Source organism: Zerene cesonia, chromosome 13 (genome assembly GCF_012273895.1).
Source record: "Zerene cesonia ecotype Mississippi chromosome 13, Zerene_cesonia_1.1, whole genome shotgun sequence".
NCBI lineage: Eukaryota > Metazoa > Arthropoda > Insecta > Lepidoptera > Pieridae > Zerene > Zerene cesonia.
Window position 1 is genome coordinate 1,037,519 of NC_052114.1, and position 18,508 is coordinate 1,056,026.

The 18,508-nt window shown below is 32.7% G+C and overlaps 2 protein-coding genes across 2 annotated transcripts; one reads left to right on the top strand and one right to left on the bottom strand.

Annotated features, from left to right (window-relative positions):
• Positions 1 to 1,164: 1,164 nt before the first annotated feature.
• Positions 1,165 to 12,735, top strand: LOC119831217 (cytochrome P450 4g15-like). The gene is made up of 8 exons (XM_038354507.1): positions 1,165 to 1,401; positions 4,534 to 4,626; positions 5,044 to 5,157; positions 5,467 to 5,652; positions 9,685 to 9,868; positions 10,517 to 10,668; positions 11,528 to 11,704; positions 12,572 to 12,735. Exons 1-8 carry the CDS (start codon positions 1,245 to 1,247, stop codon positions 12,733 to 12,735), a joined length of 1,227 nt encoding a protein of 408 aa, XP_038210435.1. The 5' UTR covers positions 1,165 to 1,244.
• Positions 12,736 to 12,935: 200 nt separating this feature from the next.
• On the bottom strand, positions 12,936 to 17,520 carry LOC119831218 (lipase 3-like). The gene is made up of 5 exons (XM_038354508.1): positions 17,371 to 17,520; positions 14,782 to 14,983; positions 13,990 to 14,357; positions 13,575 to 13,733; positions 12,936 to 13,331 (listed from the first exon to the last, which is right to left on the bottom strand). Exons 1-5 carry the CDS (start codon positions 17,518 to 17,520, stop codon positions 12,936 to 12,938), a joined length of 1,275 nt encoding a protein of 424 aa, XP_038210436.1.
• Between the last annotated feature and the right edge of the window lie 988 nt (positions 17,521 to 18,508).

The following is an 18,508-nucleotide window of genomic DNA, read 5'->3' on the forward strand; positions in this document are numbered from 1 at the left end:
ATAATTTCGATATTAGTGACCGTGGCTCTTCGATACTAACAGCCAATGCACGTCCTAAACCTCATATTCATGGTAGAAATTAGTTAGTAGAACAGTCGTTCAAATGTTAATAAAAAAACACTTTTTTTCATTCTTTCGTGTTGCGAATCTTTTTTCTTGAAATTATTTTATATTTTATATATCTTCTTATATATCTTATTTTAAGTTATTTTATTCTACTCTATTCTATTCTATTCTATTCTATTCTATTGTATTCTATTCTAAATGTGTTGTTGACGAGCGGGAATATTTCAATAGTACAGTTATTTAAGTGATTATATTTTGCGTGTTACAGAGGTACTGTATCACGTAATGTTGCCATTAACAAATTGACAGCAACTTCTCAAAATGTTGTTTCAACTTTGATGAGAAACAAAAGTTCAGGTTGGCGGAATTACTCTCTAAGGTACATTAAAATACCACTAGTTGAAGGATAACTGTAGAATCGGTATTGCCGATTGTTTTTAAATAATGGACTTTAAAAACTCATACTGACCTCAGGTTATGTTGCGAAATATAGTTACGTCATTATTTATGTAAACATCGTGGCACCTTCGGTTGAAACTAGTTGAATTCAACTCTTTGCATGTACGTTTCAAAGTTATCGTATTCCTTGAAATAATACCATCTGAAAATGAAAATCTATTGTATGCATTGTATAAATTAAAAATTATTTCAAGTATTAAAAGCCTGTCCTATCTGTCGTGTTATGGAATGGGAATTAATATACATAAATCAGAACGTGACGAGGTCGAATAGCGAGTCAGCCAAGATTTCACTATGTGGTCTTTCACTGATTGTCGCAACGCGTCCAGACCAGTGATGCAGCCAGGATTTGCCAGATGGAACTTCGTTGTCCGTCTATTCCCGGGCTACATTCAAAATAAATCGCGCAATCTACGTGGCCGAAGAAAAAATAATTTCAATAGGGCAATCTGTTAATCTAATAATGACACCTAATTAGTTTGCGTATTTAAAGTAAACGACTTATTGCGTTACAAAATATACGGAATTTCCAAACTTTATACAGCGATGTTTTTCTGTATCCAAACTTAATCTATAGGTATAAAATAATTTAAGAAACGACTAAATAAGAATAAGTCATCGAAGGAGACAGACGTAAAACTGCTCCTAACCGGATATTTCGAGAAAATAATTTCATATCGATTGATGTAATTTAATTTTTTAAGATTAAAAGTTCAATAATGTTGTGGCAAATTATAGTTATTTTATGTATATTGTGGTATTTATTGGAATTATGGAAGATCCGACGAGTGGTTGCCGCGTCGAGACGACTTGAAAGCAGTTTTATTTCCTTACCTGTGATCGGGCATTCTTATATGTTTATTGGGACTAATGAGGGTAAGCAATGTTGGAATTGTAAATTAAACGCATTAATCAATAAACAAAATAATAATTATAACTGTACTAGCTGCGCCCCGCGGATTCACCCGCGTAAGTCGTATCCCGTAGGAATATCGGGATAAAAAGTCACCTATATGTTATTCCAGCTGTCCAGCAGTCTACGTACGAAATTTCATTGCAATCGGTTCAGTTGTTTTTACGTGAAAGAGCAAGAAACACACACACATCCTTACAAACTTTCGCATTTATAATATTAGTAGGATTAGTAACTGCATAATATAAAACAAAGTTGTTTGTCTCTACGCTTCACTATTTCGCTCTATGTAAGCTTAGCTATATTAGCTCTATTATATTATCTTTAAAATTTCGCAGGGGATTTTGATGCGACTCGTAAAAGATAGAAACATTCGGAACAAAAGAAAAGGAAAGTTTATGTAAACTAGGAGAAGGTGTGTGAGAAGGGGCGGGAAGGGGGCTTGGGGTTTCCTAGGTCCATATATTTCCTATATTCTTTCGTAACTTTATATTATTATTATTAACACCTAGCTTTTGCCGGCGGCTTCGCACATGTTAAATTCGGAGTAGTTTAATAGATGTTATTATACATATAAGCCTTCCTCTTGAATCACTCTATCTATTAAAAAAATCTCAACAAATTCCATTGCGTAGTTTTAAAGATTTAAGCATACATAAACTGTGTAGTGATACATCAAGGCATGATTAAAAAATGTTATCTCGGAGACCAACACTACAAGCGCCATAGTTTCTCAGTAGAGTGCAAAGTCGGGGCGGGTCGCTAATTATTCTGTCAATATGTAAAATAATACTTTAGCGATTTTTGACATTATACAGATTCGAGACAAAGCTTTGTGAATAAAATAAACAAGAAGCGTGCAAATTAAATTACTTTAATTTCTTTAAATATTTCCTTGCATTTAGTATCGTTTTATAATTTGAACGTTAAGAACTATCACGACACGAATAACATACTTAAATGAGGAATATATTGAAATTTTGAGCACTTTAATCATTGCAAAAATAACAATTGTGGGTGCATCAGCTAAATTGAAGTTTGATCCTGATTCTTTAAAATAAAAATATATAAATTTTTACAATCAGAAATACAGAAATTGCCCGTAATGAAATCTATAAGTGAAATAGATAATGAACAGATTGTGATAACTGTCAATGAATTCACTCTAACAGAATAAAAAAACACATTTAAACTGCCGCACATGCCGTTTGCCAATTGGTTTATTTCATCAAAATTTTAAGAAGTTTTTTTTCTCTTAATACAGTCATAAAAAACTGGAAAAATATATTATGAACAATAATTATTATTGCATTCAGTACATAGTTTATGGAAAGGAGAAGTATTTTAATTAAATCATTCAAAGCTTCAATTAAAATATAAAAATTAAATTAAAAAAAGTCATACCCATTTGTTGAAAACCCACGGAGGTATTGAATATGAAATCCAAAAAATCTGTAGAACGGATTTTGATTTGTTTTCTGACTTAACATTACTGTACTAATGCAGCTTTTGTTTAGTCTAACACCGGCTAAAAGCCAGTTGTTAATTTTTTAAATTAATAATGTTTGTTATAATAATAAAAAATGGGAAATCCCATGACTCGACTGATTTTTGAATTGATTCCTACTGATCGCAATGTTAAATTTTTATAATATAACATTGCGACCACATGCCCATCATAGATCCTACTAAAATAATAAATGCGAAAGTTTGTAAGGATGTGTATGTGTTTGTTGCTCTTTCACGCAAAAACTACTGAACCGATTGCAAAGAAATTTCGTTTGTTGCTCTTTCACGCAAAAACAACTGAACCGATTGCAAAGAAATTTGGCACGTAGACTGCTGGACAACTGGAATAACATATAGGCAAGTTTTTATCCCGATATTCCTATGGGATACGGACTCACGCGGGTGAAACCGCGGGGCGCAGCTAGTCATAGATAAAGCCAAAATGTTGTTTACATTCGAAACAATATCTACTTTCTGGGGTTACAAATAAACTCTTCACCTTGATATATCATATTAGTATGGCCTTTATATAGCTTATTATAGCATACAAGCTATAATAAGCTATATAAACACTTCTGACTTATTTATCCCTTCTTAGTATTATAAATGCCAAAGTAATTTTGCTCGTGCGTCTCCCTGTCTGTCCTTTCGGACACGGCCAAACCAACAGAATGAAATTTGGTAAATAAAGGACATAGACATAGTTTTTATTCCGGAAAACTTTACTTATTTTCCTTCCAGGATTTATTTTCCTTCATCATCAATGTTACATTTTAATTCTACAGAATATGTAACATGTACATAATAATAATGCCAAAGAACTGTCGCGTGGTTCTTAAGCGACAACATTCCATGGATTGTAAACTTCCATGTCTTATACCTTTAAACGAGCAATTCTTGTATATATATATATATATATATATATATATATATATATATATATATATATATATATATATATATATATATATATATATATATATATATATATATATATATATATATATATAATTGGAATCTCGGAATCGGCTCCAACGATTTTCATGAAATTTAGTATACAGGGGGTTTCGGGGGCGATAAATCGATCTAGCTAGGAATTTTTTTTAGAAAATGTCATATTCGTGTTTTATTCGTGTTTTTTTTTCCTGACATCTATTGGTGAATAATAATACTATTTTGCTTCGTAGATAGCTGGACAACTGAAATAACACATAGGCACTTTTTATACCGATATTCCTACGGGAGACGGTTACGCAGCACGCTTACGCGGTTTCAACCGCGGGTCACAGCTAGTATTTATTAATGCTATAGTAGGCGCTGACAGCCGGAATATGAACCTCTATGAAGCATTTCAGAATAAGGCGTATGTATTAGCGTGTGCATACTTTTACATCAAAGTGTATACTTAAAACGCTACTTAAGAGACTACAAACCAGCCTGTATTGTATATTTGCCATTTATACTAACAGTTGTCTTTTTCGGTTTATGCATTTATCAAGGATTTCTATTCCTCAAGCTATTCGACAGTCGACACCGTTACCATGCCTAGTTTGCGTAATTTCTGTTTTGTGTTATATTTATTTCAGATCGTATGACAGCGCTAAAGAAATTATCCTACGAAGCTATGCAATATGTAACTAATGTAACACCTCTGAGACTGGCATTTGAATTTTATACAGGTAAAAATAATGAGAGATATACATACATTTAATATCGTTATCCTACATCTTAAAATCTAAAACGCAAAGGTGTCTGACTGGCTGAATTAGCATTCAAAGCACTCAGCACAGGCCAAAATACTTACCGATCGGGCTGAAATTTGGCATGCAGATTAAACACACTATATAGGCATCCGGTATGAAAGGAATGCTATGCTATGCATGCTAGGTTCAACCCCCAAGAGGACAAAATAGGGGATGAAAGTTTTCTCTCCATAAGAACTTACTTACTTATGCTTTAATAAAAACCTTAATAAAATGAATCAAATTATTAATTCTCGTGTATAACGCCTAGCAACAGATTCGCGATTCATATAGATTAAAATTTCATGTGACACTCAATACTTAATTTTTAACTGTAATTTTAATACCTTTCAGTGGTAGTAGATCCAGAAGACATCGACCTCTTATCAAAGGAGTGTCTGGACAAACCACCGATGCTTTATAGATTTTCACGAAAGCTTCTTGGAGACGGATCTTTGATGGCGCCATGTACGTGACAGTGTTTATTGGTTATATCCGTTTATTTTTATAAAGGATCTTCATACCATGTTTTTATATAAGTTAAATTATGAGGAGTGGCCTGTGGAAAAGTGGGCTGCAAAATTATTGCAATTAGGTTTAATTTATATAATATGAACTGCATTATAAAAAGAAAAGGTTTCATTTATTTATTGAGTATGTGTTTTACAAGGTTAGAAACTATACTTCTTTATGATTTTGTTATAGGTTAAAGTAAAAATATGTTCCCTCATATATCTTTAAATATATACAGAGGGACTAACAACATTGAATTTGCAGTGAATATTTGGCGACCACGTAGAAAGCTAATGTCACCGATGTTTGCGCAAAAGAATTTAATAAACTTCGTGAGTAACTTCTCGAAGCAGGGTATGGCCTTGGCGCAGAGTTTGCAGTCCGTCGCTGGCGGCAAAGCTTTCTCTGTGTGGCCGTTCTTTACTACGTACACAATGGATAATGTTTGTGGTAAGAAAACTTATGATATTGTCTGAACGTGGGATATTTACGAAGCAATTGTGACTCAGTGGTAGAAGCTTTCAACTTCAATGAAGTGATTAAGACTAGGGTTTGCATAATTTATCAAATCAAGCGTTTGCATATATTATTATGACCTTTTACAGCATTCTAAGGTTAGCATATTGTTTCCAGTGTTTTCAAACGACAATATTTCATAATAACAGTTTTATCCGTTACTTATCACAGACGAATATCTCCTTATCATTTTTATACCTCCATTATCATTATTTATTAGATTAATATGATAGGGGCTAATTACAGATCTGTGTAATTAAAAGTAATTAATGATTTCCTATGAATGCACATTAAGGTTCATGGCTTTGTTAAACACCCTTTTTGTAATTATAACTGTTCCTTTATGTAAAGTTAATGTTTTGAACGTACTTTATATATTTCAAGCGATGTTTTTATGACTATTAAAAAAAAAACATCTAAAAACATCTTGTTTTAATTGTTTTTTATGTGCCATGGTTTTTTTTATCTTGTCCCATAAAGTAACAAACCATCAACTTTTAATTTCTGAATCTGATCATATTCAAAATAACATAAAAAATAGTTTTTTGTTGAAGTTTTTGTGACCAAGATCACAGGTGGTACACACATCATTATGATGAGATATGATGGATGCTTCCTCTTTAATAAAAACAAATAAACTTGGTCAAGTGCGAGTCGGACCCGCGACTCTAAGGATTTCGTACGAATAATCTAAAGAGCAGTTGCAACATAATTCACCCATCCAATTTACCAATGCCATTACCATGCCAACCATTGCTTAGCCTCGATTTTTTATTAATTGGTGTTATTTCGGCAAAAATCTCTGAAAATTTCAATTGTCACATCCGCCATTTGCTTTCGGGTTTGCTTATAAATGAAACAAAATGTGAAAAAGCTGTTCAAAATGTAGTTATTTGATTTTTTTGCGATTTTGTGGTATATAAATTGATTATTGATTACTAATAATTTATAATACGGGGAACATTTTCTTTATAAACAGATTGTTTAATGATTTCTTTATAAAGAGATATTCAATTTTTAGTGATTAATATTTCAGAAACGGCACTTGGTGTACGAATGGATAAACAAATACAAAAGCATGAAGATTTTCGGAGAGCGTTTGAAGAGTACACTATGATAGGGTCGAGGAGAATGTTTAAGCCCTGGCTGTACCCCAGAGCTATTTATAGACTGCATCCGGACTGCAAGATCCTTAGAAAATACGCTTCTATTGTGAAAGAATTTATTACAGATGTACGTGCAATAATATTATTTAATATAAAATTCGGAGATTCAGAAATAGAAAAAGTGGGTGAAATATACTATAAGTGAAGTCCTGTACCCCCTACTGGGGTATGGGGCAGATGACATCTGTTTCACTGATCGATTTTTTTATGAACTAGTAGGTGATCAGCCTTTTTTGAGACGTTTTTTTTGTGTGTCCCCACCGAATGCGGGAATCGACCCCACGACCCCTCGGTTCTACGCTCACGCGTTAACCACTGTACCGAAGAAGGTGGTCAAAACATTCTATACAAGTTATTATTTGTACCGTTGGAACATAATAATAGTTCATTTTATGAGCGATAATAACAACAAAAAAATGTTAATAAGCTTTTATTAGATTCACTTGTATGTTTGCATTTTCCAATGCCTTTAGACTCCAATTTGTGATACAATTAGTTGATTCTGTTTTTAAAGTGTGTTTTTAGTTTTTTTTTATACATTTATTATTGTTTAAGTCAAGAGAAATTACTTATAATTACTTGTGGTAATACTTTTGATGATATGTTTACATCGGATCTTCTCTAGCTTTATCACTATCTGCAGACACAAAAATCGTATCAAAGTGTTCCTACGACTTGTTCCTACGTCTTGCGACTTGAAATAAAGACGAACAAACAATACACTTTCGCGTTTATAAAATGAGGAATGATGGTTTTCTTTGTCGGGCCAAATAATATAGAAATATTATTATTATTATTGCTTCTGTTTAAATCTTGCTCGCTAAAAAACCTGTCAAAAGTTATGCTCTTTTTAAGCATACGTTTATTTTGATTGTGTAATAATAAACGTTGCATTTATGTCAGTTGTGTAAAAAATAAATCCAAAGGTCGTTTCATTGACCTCTCTTTTTAATGATATAATAAAAAGGTCACACAAAATAGCTTATGAGTTATATAAATAAGTAGCTGCGCTCGGCGGTTTAGCATCACACCATTTATTAAATGCTACAGCATATAGCCTTCTTTCATAAATGGACTATCTAACACAGAGATTTTTTCAAACCAGACTATTCCTAAGATTAATGCGTTCAAACAATCATAGTATAATTCCCAATCTATACCGATAATACTGTATCAGCTGGATATGGACATGTTAGTTCATAAAGCTCACACGAGAGTAGATAGGCCGAGAGTCGCCTGATGATAAGCGCTACCACCGCCCATGAACATTTGTAGAGGCGTAAGGTCGATTGCAGACCTTACGCGTCTACAAATGGATTGCCGACTTCAAATTCAGGCGGAGGCCCATATCCTCTTCCTTACCCTTCCCAGTCCTTTCCTTTACTCCTCTCTTCAATCCTTTCCTAATCCCTTTCCATTTTGCAGTCGGCAATCCATTTGAAGAGGCGTAAGGTCTGCATTCGACCTTACACCTCTCCAAATGTCCATGGGCGGTGGTAGCGCTTACCATCAGGCAACCCACCAGCTCCATTGCCGACTATGACATAAAAAAAAAAATTGGAAAGGGATTAAGAAAGGAAAAGGATATAGGCCTCTGTAATGCCTCCGTAATACTAGTCGAATATTATATAACGTCTTTACGTTATCTCTATCTCTATCTATATCGAGTCTATCTTTATAGATAATATAATAATAATTAAAGTCTTCTGTTCTACAGGTAGTGGAACATAAACGATTAAGTACGAAGTTGAATAAACAATCATGTATTGAACGTAAGTATATTATATTACTTAACTGTCTCATTCTTTAATGTATACCATAACCTAAATTACAAATTGTAACATTCAACCGACTGCAAGAAAGGAGGATGTTGCATCCACTGCTGTTTAGGTTGGGTGAACCGATTTTCATTAGTCTCTTTTATTTGAAAGGTGCTACTCCATAAAGATTTATTATTATTATTATATATTTAGAATTTAAATTCATATTAGGTCTAATTAGTTCTGATAATGTATAGACGGTTTAGTTTTTTGTGAAAATAATTATTATTTATCTCATATTTATGTTGAGGAAACTTTCAATAGACGCTACTAACATTATGTTTTACCAGCAAGCATTCTTGCTCTGTTTGTAAAATAGTTATAATATAATACGATTACTTTAGGGGCCGTGTGAAATGTAATTACGTTGTCTAGTCTAGTCTGGTCAAGTAGACGACTAATAAAAACCCAAACAATGTACCTGTAGTGCCACTAATGGTGCATTTACACATTCATGTTCTCTACTCGTCTGGTGTCTCATAATATATACGAGGAAACACTCGTATGTCGGAGTACCCGCTCGGATATTAACGAACGCAAGCGAATGACTCACGGGTTGCGCTTGGACATGGCCGTTGGTGCGTGCCGCGCACATTTTCCCATTGATTATGTCCGAAAAACCGCTCTTGACGCGAAGAACGATACTCAAATCGAACAGTGTGTGTACATTTTACACATGCGTGTTCGTAATTCGCTTCGCTGATCGCGCGATTGTGTGAATGTATCATAACATACTGGTCATGTGAATAACACACAATTCAAGCATAATATACTAATGTGTCTAATGACTTAGTTCTTTTCTAAATAAACAACTCTGTAACGGAATTTAAACACGATCTAATTTTTAATACTATATATAACGTTTCGTACACATTACAGCGAGCGTGGTAACGGGGAGTCTTTCTCCCCTTGGACCATTAAGAATAAGCTGCCTTTAAAATCCGTTAAAAGTCTTTAATTTCTAATCTGTGTTTTTACAGAGCCAGATAATGATTTCCTAGAAATGCTTCTCCAATCACCGGATGATATTATACCGTCTAAATTGTTGATTGAGGAGATGCTAGTTCTAGTTCTAGCCGCGACGGACACCTCCGCTGTGGGTGCATCTTTTACAGCTGTAATGCTGTCAAAACATCCAGACGTACAAGAGAAAGTATATGAGGAGTAAGTGATTTAACTAAATTTAAATATAGTCCTACGTGTTCTAGAATTGTGATAAAATTTTGCTTCTTTTTGGTTGCTTGGATGAAATCCTATCCTACTAATCCTACTAATATTTTATGTGCGAAAGTTTGTAAGGATGTGTGTGTGCTTGTTGCTTTTTCACGCAAAAAATACTGAACCGATTGCAATGAAATTTGGTACGTAGACAGCTGGACCACTGGAATAACATATGGACAACTATTTATCCCGCTATTCCTACGGGATACGGGATAAACGGGACACCGCGCGGCGCAGCTAGTTCAACAATTAAGCCGCGCATTGGGTCGTGTGTCCCTTTAAGTTAAAAACTGTGTGCAATTAAGAAAATATCAATAAATTTAATACATAACTTAGTTATTTACCCGCGGAAGGCGTTTCAACACTTGTTAACTTTTCCGAACAACTACAATTTGATGTTAATATTTCTTATTGACGTACATTCCTCTCTTCCTTACCTCTTTGTTGTAACTTTACCATAAAAACATTGCAATGGATTGCCATTAATAACTAAGTGCAAATAACGATCAAATACTAAGGTTAAAAGCTTGTTTTCAAAACAATTGAAAATGACAAATAACATAACACACACAATGTTTTAAATGTTTTTAGAATAAGAAAGGTTATAGGCGAAAAGAACAGACTGATAGAAGCGAGTGATTTAGCAAATTTGAAGTACTTAGAAGCTGTGATAAAAGAAACGTTGAGGTTGTATCCACCGGTGCCGATCTTTGTTAGAGCAGTCCACAAAGATATTACTTTACGTGAGTATATCGATACAAAACTCTATGAATTAAGTTTCTTCAGTATTAATTCTCTATAGTATTATTTGACCAGGCTGAGTGGTACACTATTCATTCAAACAAATAGCTTGTTTCTGTTAAAATTTGTTTTAACATTTTGTTTTGCATTTTCTTGAATGAGACTTAAAATATAAATCTCGTAAGTATTACAATGGTGAAATCTTTATCTGAAAATGATATCTGTCCAAATTAAGTCTTTATATTATATTTTTACTTAATAGATACTTTATGGACTAAATATTCTTTGTAGAAATTAAGATTTCTTAGTCCCTGATATAACCAAATCATTTGTATCCGTATTAACCTCACCAATTCGACTTATTTTTTTAAACGTTTTTGTTAAGCCACAAAACAGATGAACAGATGAACAGAAAAATCGTACAATGGGTTAAGTCGCGCAGGACCGGTAGTACAAGATATATATGTACCCAGATCGAGTTGTTGAAACAGCTAATTAATTTTTAGTTACTTAGTTCTGTATGTAGCAGTCGACTACGCTTCAGCACGAATTGGGCCAGCTCGCGCCGGGGTACCACACCCCCACAGAAAACCGGTGTGAAATAATAGCCTGATATTGTGTTTCGTACAGTGAGTGGGGAAGCAGGAGGCCCATATCCTTTTTCTTATCTTTTCCTTTATTCCTCTCGTCAATCCTTTCTTAATCCATTCCCAATTTAGTCTCAATTATGTCGGCAATCCATTTGTATAGGCGTAAGGTCTGCAACTGACCTTATTCCTCCAAATGTTCATGTAACGCTTACCATCAGGCGACCCACCTATGACAGAAAAAACAGTCCACAAGATTTTATTTCGATTTCAGCGTCAGGAGTTACACTAGTAAAGGGCAGTAACTTACTTCTAAGTGTGTGGGGGGCGCATCGTCACCCTAAGTACTGGGGGGAGGACGCAGAAGAATTCAAACCGGACCGTTTTATTAAAGGAAACTTTAAGCAAACAGCTTTTATACCTTTTAGTTGTGGACCAAGAGGATGTTTGGGTAAGTTTTTTGATTTCTTCTCAGTTTTATTGTTTGTTTCTTACTCGTAAACAAAAAAGAAAAAATTTCATAAAAAAATATGCCCGTTAAAGTAACGCACAATTTTTTTTATGAAATTTTATCTTTTTTGTTTTTATTTCTGAGTAGGTATACCCTATTACACTAAATGACATGACTAATTGTTTTTTATGGTTTAACTTAATCTAAATCTTATCGGACTATATCTGATTTTAATTACGTATTTGCTTATAAGTACTTATTTGTTTGTTTTTATATCAGTTATATGGTTAGATTTCAATTTCATTTTTGATAAAAAATATACCGCTTACGTATAGCTTATTGTTACAAATCTTAGTTGAACGTGGCTCATTTTCTTACTAAATGGATTCAGTATTTCACTTTGTATCGCTAAAATCGTTACTTCTTATTTAATTACGCGACAATAATTATTTATGCAACATTATGAGGTCAAAGATTAAATCCATTAAGTTTAGTATTTTCTTGTTTGATTTTACAGGAGTATTATACATTTAGAAGTCAAAGAATTTTGTTTAATTGCGACTTTTTCATTATATTATTTAATTATATACGTCGGGTCAAATAATCGTTTTAAAAATACGTTAGTAAGTTTATAATTTTCATTAAAAGTCGAATCGCACTCCATCAAGGGCTACTGAAGTCAGCGTGGCGCATTACGAATAGCACATGCTGGGCAGTTACCCTTTTTAGCATCAGACTGATAGCTATAGGTCTACCTTTTTTAATTATATATAAGGAGTTGTGGTGTTAAATAAATATTTCTTCTTTTTTGTAAATCAAAATATACGTGCAAGCAAACACACATATCAATACTACATTTATTTTCAGGATACAAGTATGCAATGATGTCCCTTAAAACAATGATAGCTAGCCTGCTGATGTACTACGAAATACTACCGGCGCCGAATTTATATAACAGGCCGATGAGACTACAGTATAATATAATGATGAAGGACATCGACAACTTTCAAATTAAACTAAGACTAAGATAACTGTTTGTATTGTTTATTTTTACAACATACCTAAGTATCATAAATCATACAAGACTGATATATAAATTGACAGACTTTTATAGCTAACAATGAGATCCTATACAGCGTTAATCTTGTGATGATTTTGCAATCTTTTATTATTTTATTAAATAATACGAACATAATAAATTAAACAAGCACAGGTTCTATTTTCTCATAGTTCATTTCCACAAATCATTGTCATATAGTCTCATTATATCAATAAGTCTGTCAAACACCAATGTTTTTGCATCAATGCCCCACATAAAGTCTACGTGACTAAATGTCGGATCTGGGACTTGTAACATTTTCGCTGGACCTCCTAATTCTCTATGCAACCTTTGCACATCTTCCACTTCAGCTAGCGGATCATTAATCGAGTAATGCAAATATACGGGAGCGGTGATTTGCGAGAGACGGTATTTGGGCGGAACTAAGGTGCCGTATGCTACAAGATTTCTCAAAGCACCATGGTCGTATCTTCTAAAGTCTTTATCTGTAATGCTCTGGCCATAGTGGACTAACTGTCGTATAGACGCTCCAGCTGGAACATGGCCGATCTTGGCGGGCAGCATGGTCTGTGTAAGAAATACATAATATGTTGAATCTATGGTAGAAAGAATAGAAGGACTAAGAGATCATGTTATTGAGAATATAGTGAGACACATAAGTCTTCAAGTAGTTTGCCATAAATTTTAAATTAACATGATTTTTTGATTTTTTGAACGGTGAGTAATGTATTATTTTACTAACACTTATCACGTTCTTTGTGTATAAACATACGTATAATTCATTGCAATTTTTTTGAAGATTAAACTTACAGTATTATGCTGATCCGGGTTATATCCAGCAATAGCGAACATCATACCGCTACAAAGCGGTTGGAAGGGAGATTTATCGTTACAAAATACAATTCCCAACATGGTCATAAATAAATTATTCGGCAATAATTCCTTTAAACCAAGCATGCCGAGAAGAGTCTGAAAGAAAATAAAAAAAATGTTTAGTTTCTAAAGCTAAAAAGTTTTGGCAAACAACTAGAAAGTTATTAATCGACGAAGGACTTAATAAAAATTTATAAAAGCATTTCAATGCTATAAAACTAAAAATTAAAAGTAAATATCCTTAAATAGTATTAATTCTTAAATGTTGATACATTTTATCATAAATCTGATATTTGTATATGTATGTATATATCTGAAATATATACGTTTATGATATTGTTAATCAACTTACCTCAAAAATACTTCCTCGCTCTGCCAAAAAACCAAATATTTTTTGCTGATTATGAGCTAGATACGCAACTGGTGCTAACGCTTGCATCGTTATAATTTTCGAATTATATTCAGGTCGAAGGGAACCCATGACAAAGAACGACGTAGTACCCTGTGACAGACCAATGTAATGAAGACCAGGATTTCCCGTCTCAGACAGAATGTAATCGATCATAGCTGGTATATCTTTGTTTCCTATTTCATCCCAGGAGAAGTCCCAGTAGACGCCTCGTTTATCATTGGGGTCGAGGAAGGCATGTTTGCGAGAATAATATGTCCCACGAGCATTACCTAGCCATACATCGTAACCAGCTTCAGCCAGAATGTATGCTGGAAATGAATGTAGATTGTTAATTGTATTTACAATTATTCCAATTGTGACGATAATAAGAGCATAGGCGATTGAAGTGGAACTTTGAATCAAGATTAATCCAATTGAATCTATCTGTATTTACAGCGATAGATCGCAAACATGATGAATTCTTAACAACGTAATCTTCCGAGTCACCAGTTTAAATAACGATATAATTAATTGAGCTGGTTTAATCACTTAAACAGTGAAAATAAATCAATTCCACTCAGTAAGATAAGCAAAATGTTCATTACGAATATTTGTTTAAAATCGTATATAGTTGTATATAAGGAAAGCCGATTACTAGAATTGGGTGGCAGTTGCGGTAAAATGATTATTTTTTTTATTTATTGTGTTTAACTGTGGATTACGAAAATTTACATGAAGAATAATACGACTCACCCAAAGCACTACCAGGTCCCATTATAATAAAGTCTGCTGATGAGGAAAACAGTCCATGCATGACCAGCACAGCAGGGCGGCGTCCGGGGACGTTGTGTTCGTCTCGTCCATGTGGGATTCGGTGTAAGCCCAATATATACCCATCTTCTGTAACCACAGGGTGCTCTTCGAACGGATACCCATACTTGTTTGCTAGACCAGCCTGTTGTTTTGGAAGAAAGTGTAGGCATGTGAATAAATTGTAACAGTTTCTAGTGTCCCAATTAAATTATTGTCATCGTTTACCATCTATTTATCCATTTCATTTGACTATTGCTTTTATCATTGTTATATACTACAATTTAACAATTTTTTATTAGATACTTAAGTTTTATAATATCTTGGCATTTTAGAACTTTATCTTTTTAAAAGAGAAAGAAAGGAACATGTACTTGACTGCACAAGAAATTACAAAGAATACAAATAAAAAATAAAGAATGCACTTACGTTACTTGAACTATAGAACGCAAAAAAATTTACTGAAAGGATTATAAATAGAGCCAAACAGTTGCAACACAAATTTTCAGTGTCATCTGACTTTATATACATAATACCTTTGTCTCCATTTAAGAGTGAATATTCTAATATTTATTATTCATTTGTTAATAAATTCATTACATATTAAAGGAATTAAAACAAAATTAAACTTGACCGATATTTTTATTCATTACTGAACGCGTATGCAACGCGGGGATTATTTTCACGGGCATCCGCCAAAGATAAGATAATTTTGATTTCATTTGAATTAATGAGATTAAAATATCCTTCATCACTGATAATAAAATGCTTATTTGTAAAGATGGATTAAGATGACGGATAAAATATTACATCTTGTTTTGCATTCATAGTATTCTGTTTTCATTCAATATTTGATTACCTAGTTTCGCTTGCAATTGCGGAAACGGAAAATTCGTTTGATTCGATTTTTTACTCTACCTACCTACTTAGTCTATTGAAGTAACATCAAGTCATCCAGTTTTACATATCAGATAGATAACATAATTTTAGTAAAGAAATATAAATACATTTAACTCAAAAAAATTAATAACATTCTACAAGATTATTCAAAAACGTCACCAAAATGTATCTAGAAGTGTTTTTAAAAAATTGATTATCATTTGAATCATATCTACTTAAGTGTTGTAGAAGGGCCTTAAGTTAGCTGAAATTATAGCGTAGTCTTTTGTTTTAGATCTTATCTTGTGTATATTTATTTACTCAGACAATGAAAAAATTAAAATGATTAATTGTTAACCATGCATAAGAAAACTAACAAAAGATTTATAACAAGTTATTCAGAGGTTTGCCTTATCGCTCTAAGAAATCTCTCTCATACAACCCGGAAAATAAGATTATGGGTCATGGTGCATTCAAATAACCTGCTATTGTTGCGATTAGATATAAATTAAAGGAAATTAGTCAAAAACAAATTACAGCTCGTCCATTATCAACGTAATAGATTGTTATTTTGAATCAAACAAATAATCCAATTATCATGATAATATAATAGAATGTCCTAGGCTAGATAGAGTAAATTAATCGGAAATAATGCGCAATGTTTAGGAATAATAATACTTGTTTATATTATATTTTGTGACACATTTTACACATTTGTATGTACATAATCAGTTATGTTCAGTTTAAAACTTATCTCTGAAATGAAGGGTGTCGTCACCGTCGCTACAGGGTAATCTTTAGAATAAAATTCCAGATATTCTAATATCCTTTATGCCCTATTTAATAATTAATGAAATCTTGTTTAATTAAACAATTAATGTTTCAAGAATAATAGCAAGAGCAAGCAATAAGAAAGAAAAAACAATTCCAAATTACCGGTTTATATAGTGCCCATTTTGATGAAGTTTTTGGTCTTATATCATGTCATATTATTAAGTATTAATGTACAATCTTCTGTGCTTTAATACTGGACAGAATGATTTTAAATGGAATCGAGTGCATACAACAGAGTTACCTACATATAGTATAATTGTAATTTTTTATAATCTATATCTACCTACATAACAAATTTGGTTAGAGGGAAAGGTTTTAGAAGTTAGGTAGTTTAATAATAAAAATAATCATTTATTTCAGGCCACTTAACCAACATAGTGTTAGTAAAATCTTATTCTAGTGTTAGTACTTTGTACATTACTTAAATTTATTTACACACTTTAATTTTGTAATCCACTTTTTATAAGAATCTTATTAAGATTATCAAAATTATTTACATTGAAATAATATATGAACTTCTTATCAAAAAAAGCTTAAAAGGGATTTTATTGCAGAAGATTGAAATGAATTTATTCGCACGAAAAGTTAGTAAGTTATATAGTGGTAGTTATATTTATTTAGTGGCAACTCTCTTATGCTCTTTGGTAAAGAATTAATATTATATGCGTTTTATTCTGCAAAAAACCCTTCTGTATTACGATATTAATAACGTTTCATTGAAAAAAACTTCTGTAGAATCTGCTTTTATTGATTTGAACCTTCCAAAAAACAAACATCACCCATTTATATCGTTAAAAAGAAATACAACAAAACACTTACCGCATCAAGAAACGCATCTTCTATAATATTATTAGAATATCTCTCAGCTAGATCGCTGGTTTTCAGCAAATTCTCTAGCAGATCAGCATTTGGTGACTGACGCGCGTGCGCAGTCAAAATGCAAAGAGACAGTGCGATTAAACGGAACATTTTCGTAATTCACATTTTAACAATCAATACACGGTATATAAATAGTGATATAGATTATTTTGGACTATCGTTAAATAATTACCTGATAAGTTAAGCCAATTGCATTATTGTCCACTGTGATGGTATCTCCAATTGTTTTTTCCTCTTCCTGCATTTTGAAATTGCCTAATTAAATGTGTCGATTGATTATACGACGTGGATTAAATAATCCCGCGACTTTACATGTTTTAGCTGCCAAATTTCATACAGTTCCGATCAGTATGGGTGACAAATATCCACCAATCCTCGGAGATTAAGTCCATCACTGAAAGCCAGCGATCCTGAACTATTGCTGTACCTCTTACAATGTGCTTTGTTCTATTTTAAACATCACAGGCTTTTTTCTAAGTTGAGAGGTATTAAATAAATAATAAGTATTATTATAATATAGTATTCCATTATCTCGAAAGTAAAAATTGTAATCACGAAAAATTACAATATCATAGTTTTTGCATCGTCATACAGATTGCATATGAAGATATAAATACTACGTCGAAAATTATTTAAAGTCATTATTTAATATTTGAATAAAACCTCATTTGTTCTTCGACCTTGCCAATGACTGATTGAAATAAGAATCAATGAATGGTCCATGCAAAAAAACATATCGTAAGTGCAGAGTGCTCACAATATACTATGATCTTTTGGCGCGTGTCCATATTTCATGCCGCCATCCTAGACTTCTACACTATATTAATAGACTGTGCAATCATTATTTTATCATTCACTAAGTAAAAAAAATATTATCATAGACACGTCAATACTACTCATGACTATTTTATTCGATACCTTAAATAGATGCATATGTTTGCAGAAAATGGTTGATGTCGTTCAATGTTTTGTTATTTGGAATTTAACTACAAACAAGTGCCTATTCACATTTCGTTTGAAAAATTACACATGATTTATCTATATTTTTTCACTATAATTGCTACTAAACAAATAAATA

What these genes read in the sequence shown, in the direction of transcription:
- LOC119831217 (XM_038354507.1), top strand. Translation starts at nt 1,245, where the DNA reads ATGTTGTGGCAAATTATAGTTATTTTATGTATATTGTGGTATTTATTG. An exon ending in GGCATTTGAATTTTATACAG is followed by an intron (nt 4,627 to 5,043) that starts GTAAAAATAATG and finishes AATACCTTTCAG; the next exon opens with TGGTAGTAGATCCAGAAGAC. An exon ending in CGGATCTTTGATGGCGCCAT is followed by an intron (nt 5,158 to 5,466) that starts GTACGTGACAGT and finishes TTGAATTTGCAG; the next exon opens with TGAATATTTGGCGACCACGT.
- LOC119831218 (XM_038354508.1), bottom strand. Translation starts at nt 17,520, where the DNA reads ATGTTCCGTTTAATCGCACTGTCTCTTTGCATTTTGACTGCGCACGCG. An exon ending in AAGATGCGTTTCTTGATGCG is followed by an intron (nt 14,984 to 17,370) that starts GTAAGTGTTTTG and finishes CCAAAACAACAG; the next exon opens with GCTGGTCTAGCAAACAAGTA. An exon ending in ACCCGGATCAGCATAATACT is followed by an intron (nt 13,332 to 13,574) that starts GTAAGTTTAATC and finishes TTTCTTACACAG; the next exon opens with ACCATGCTGCCCGCCAAGAT.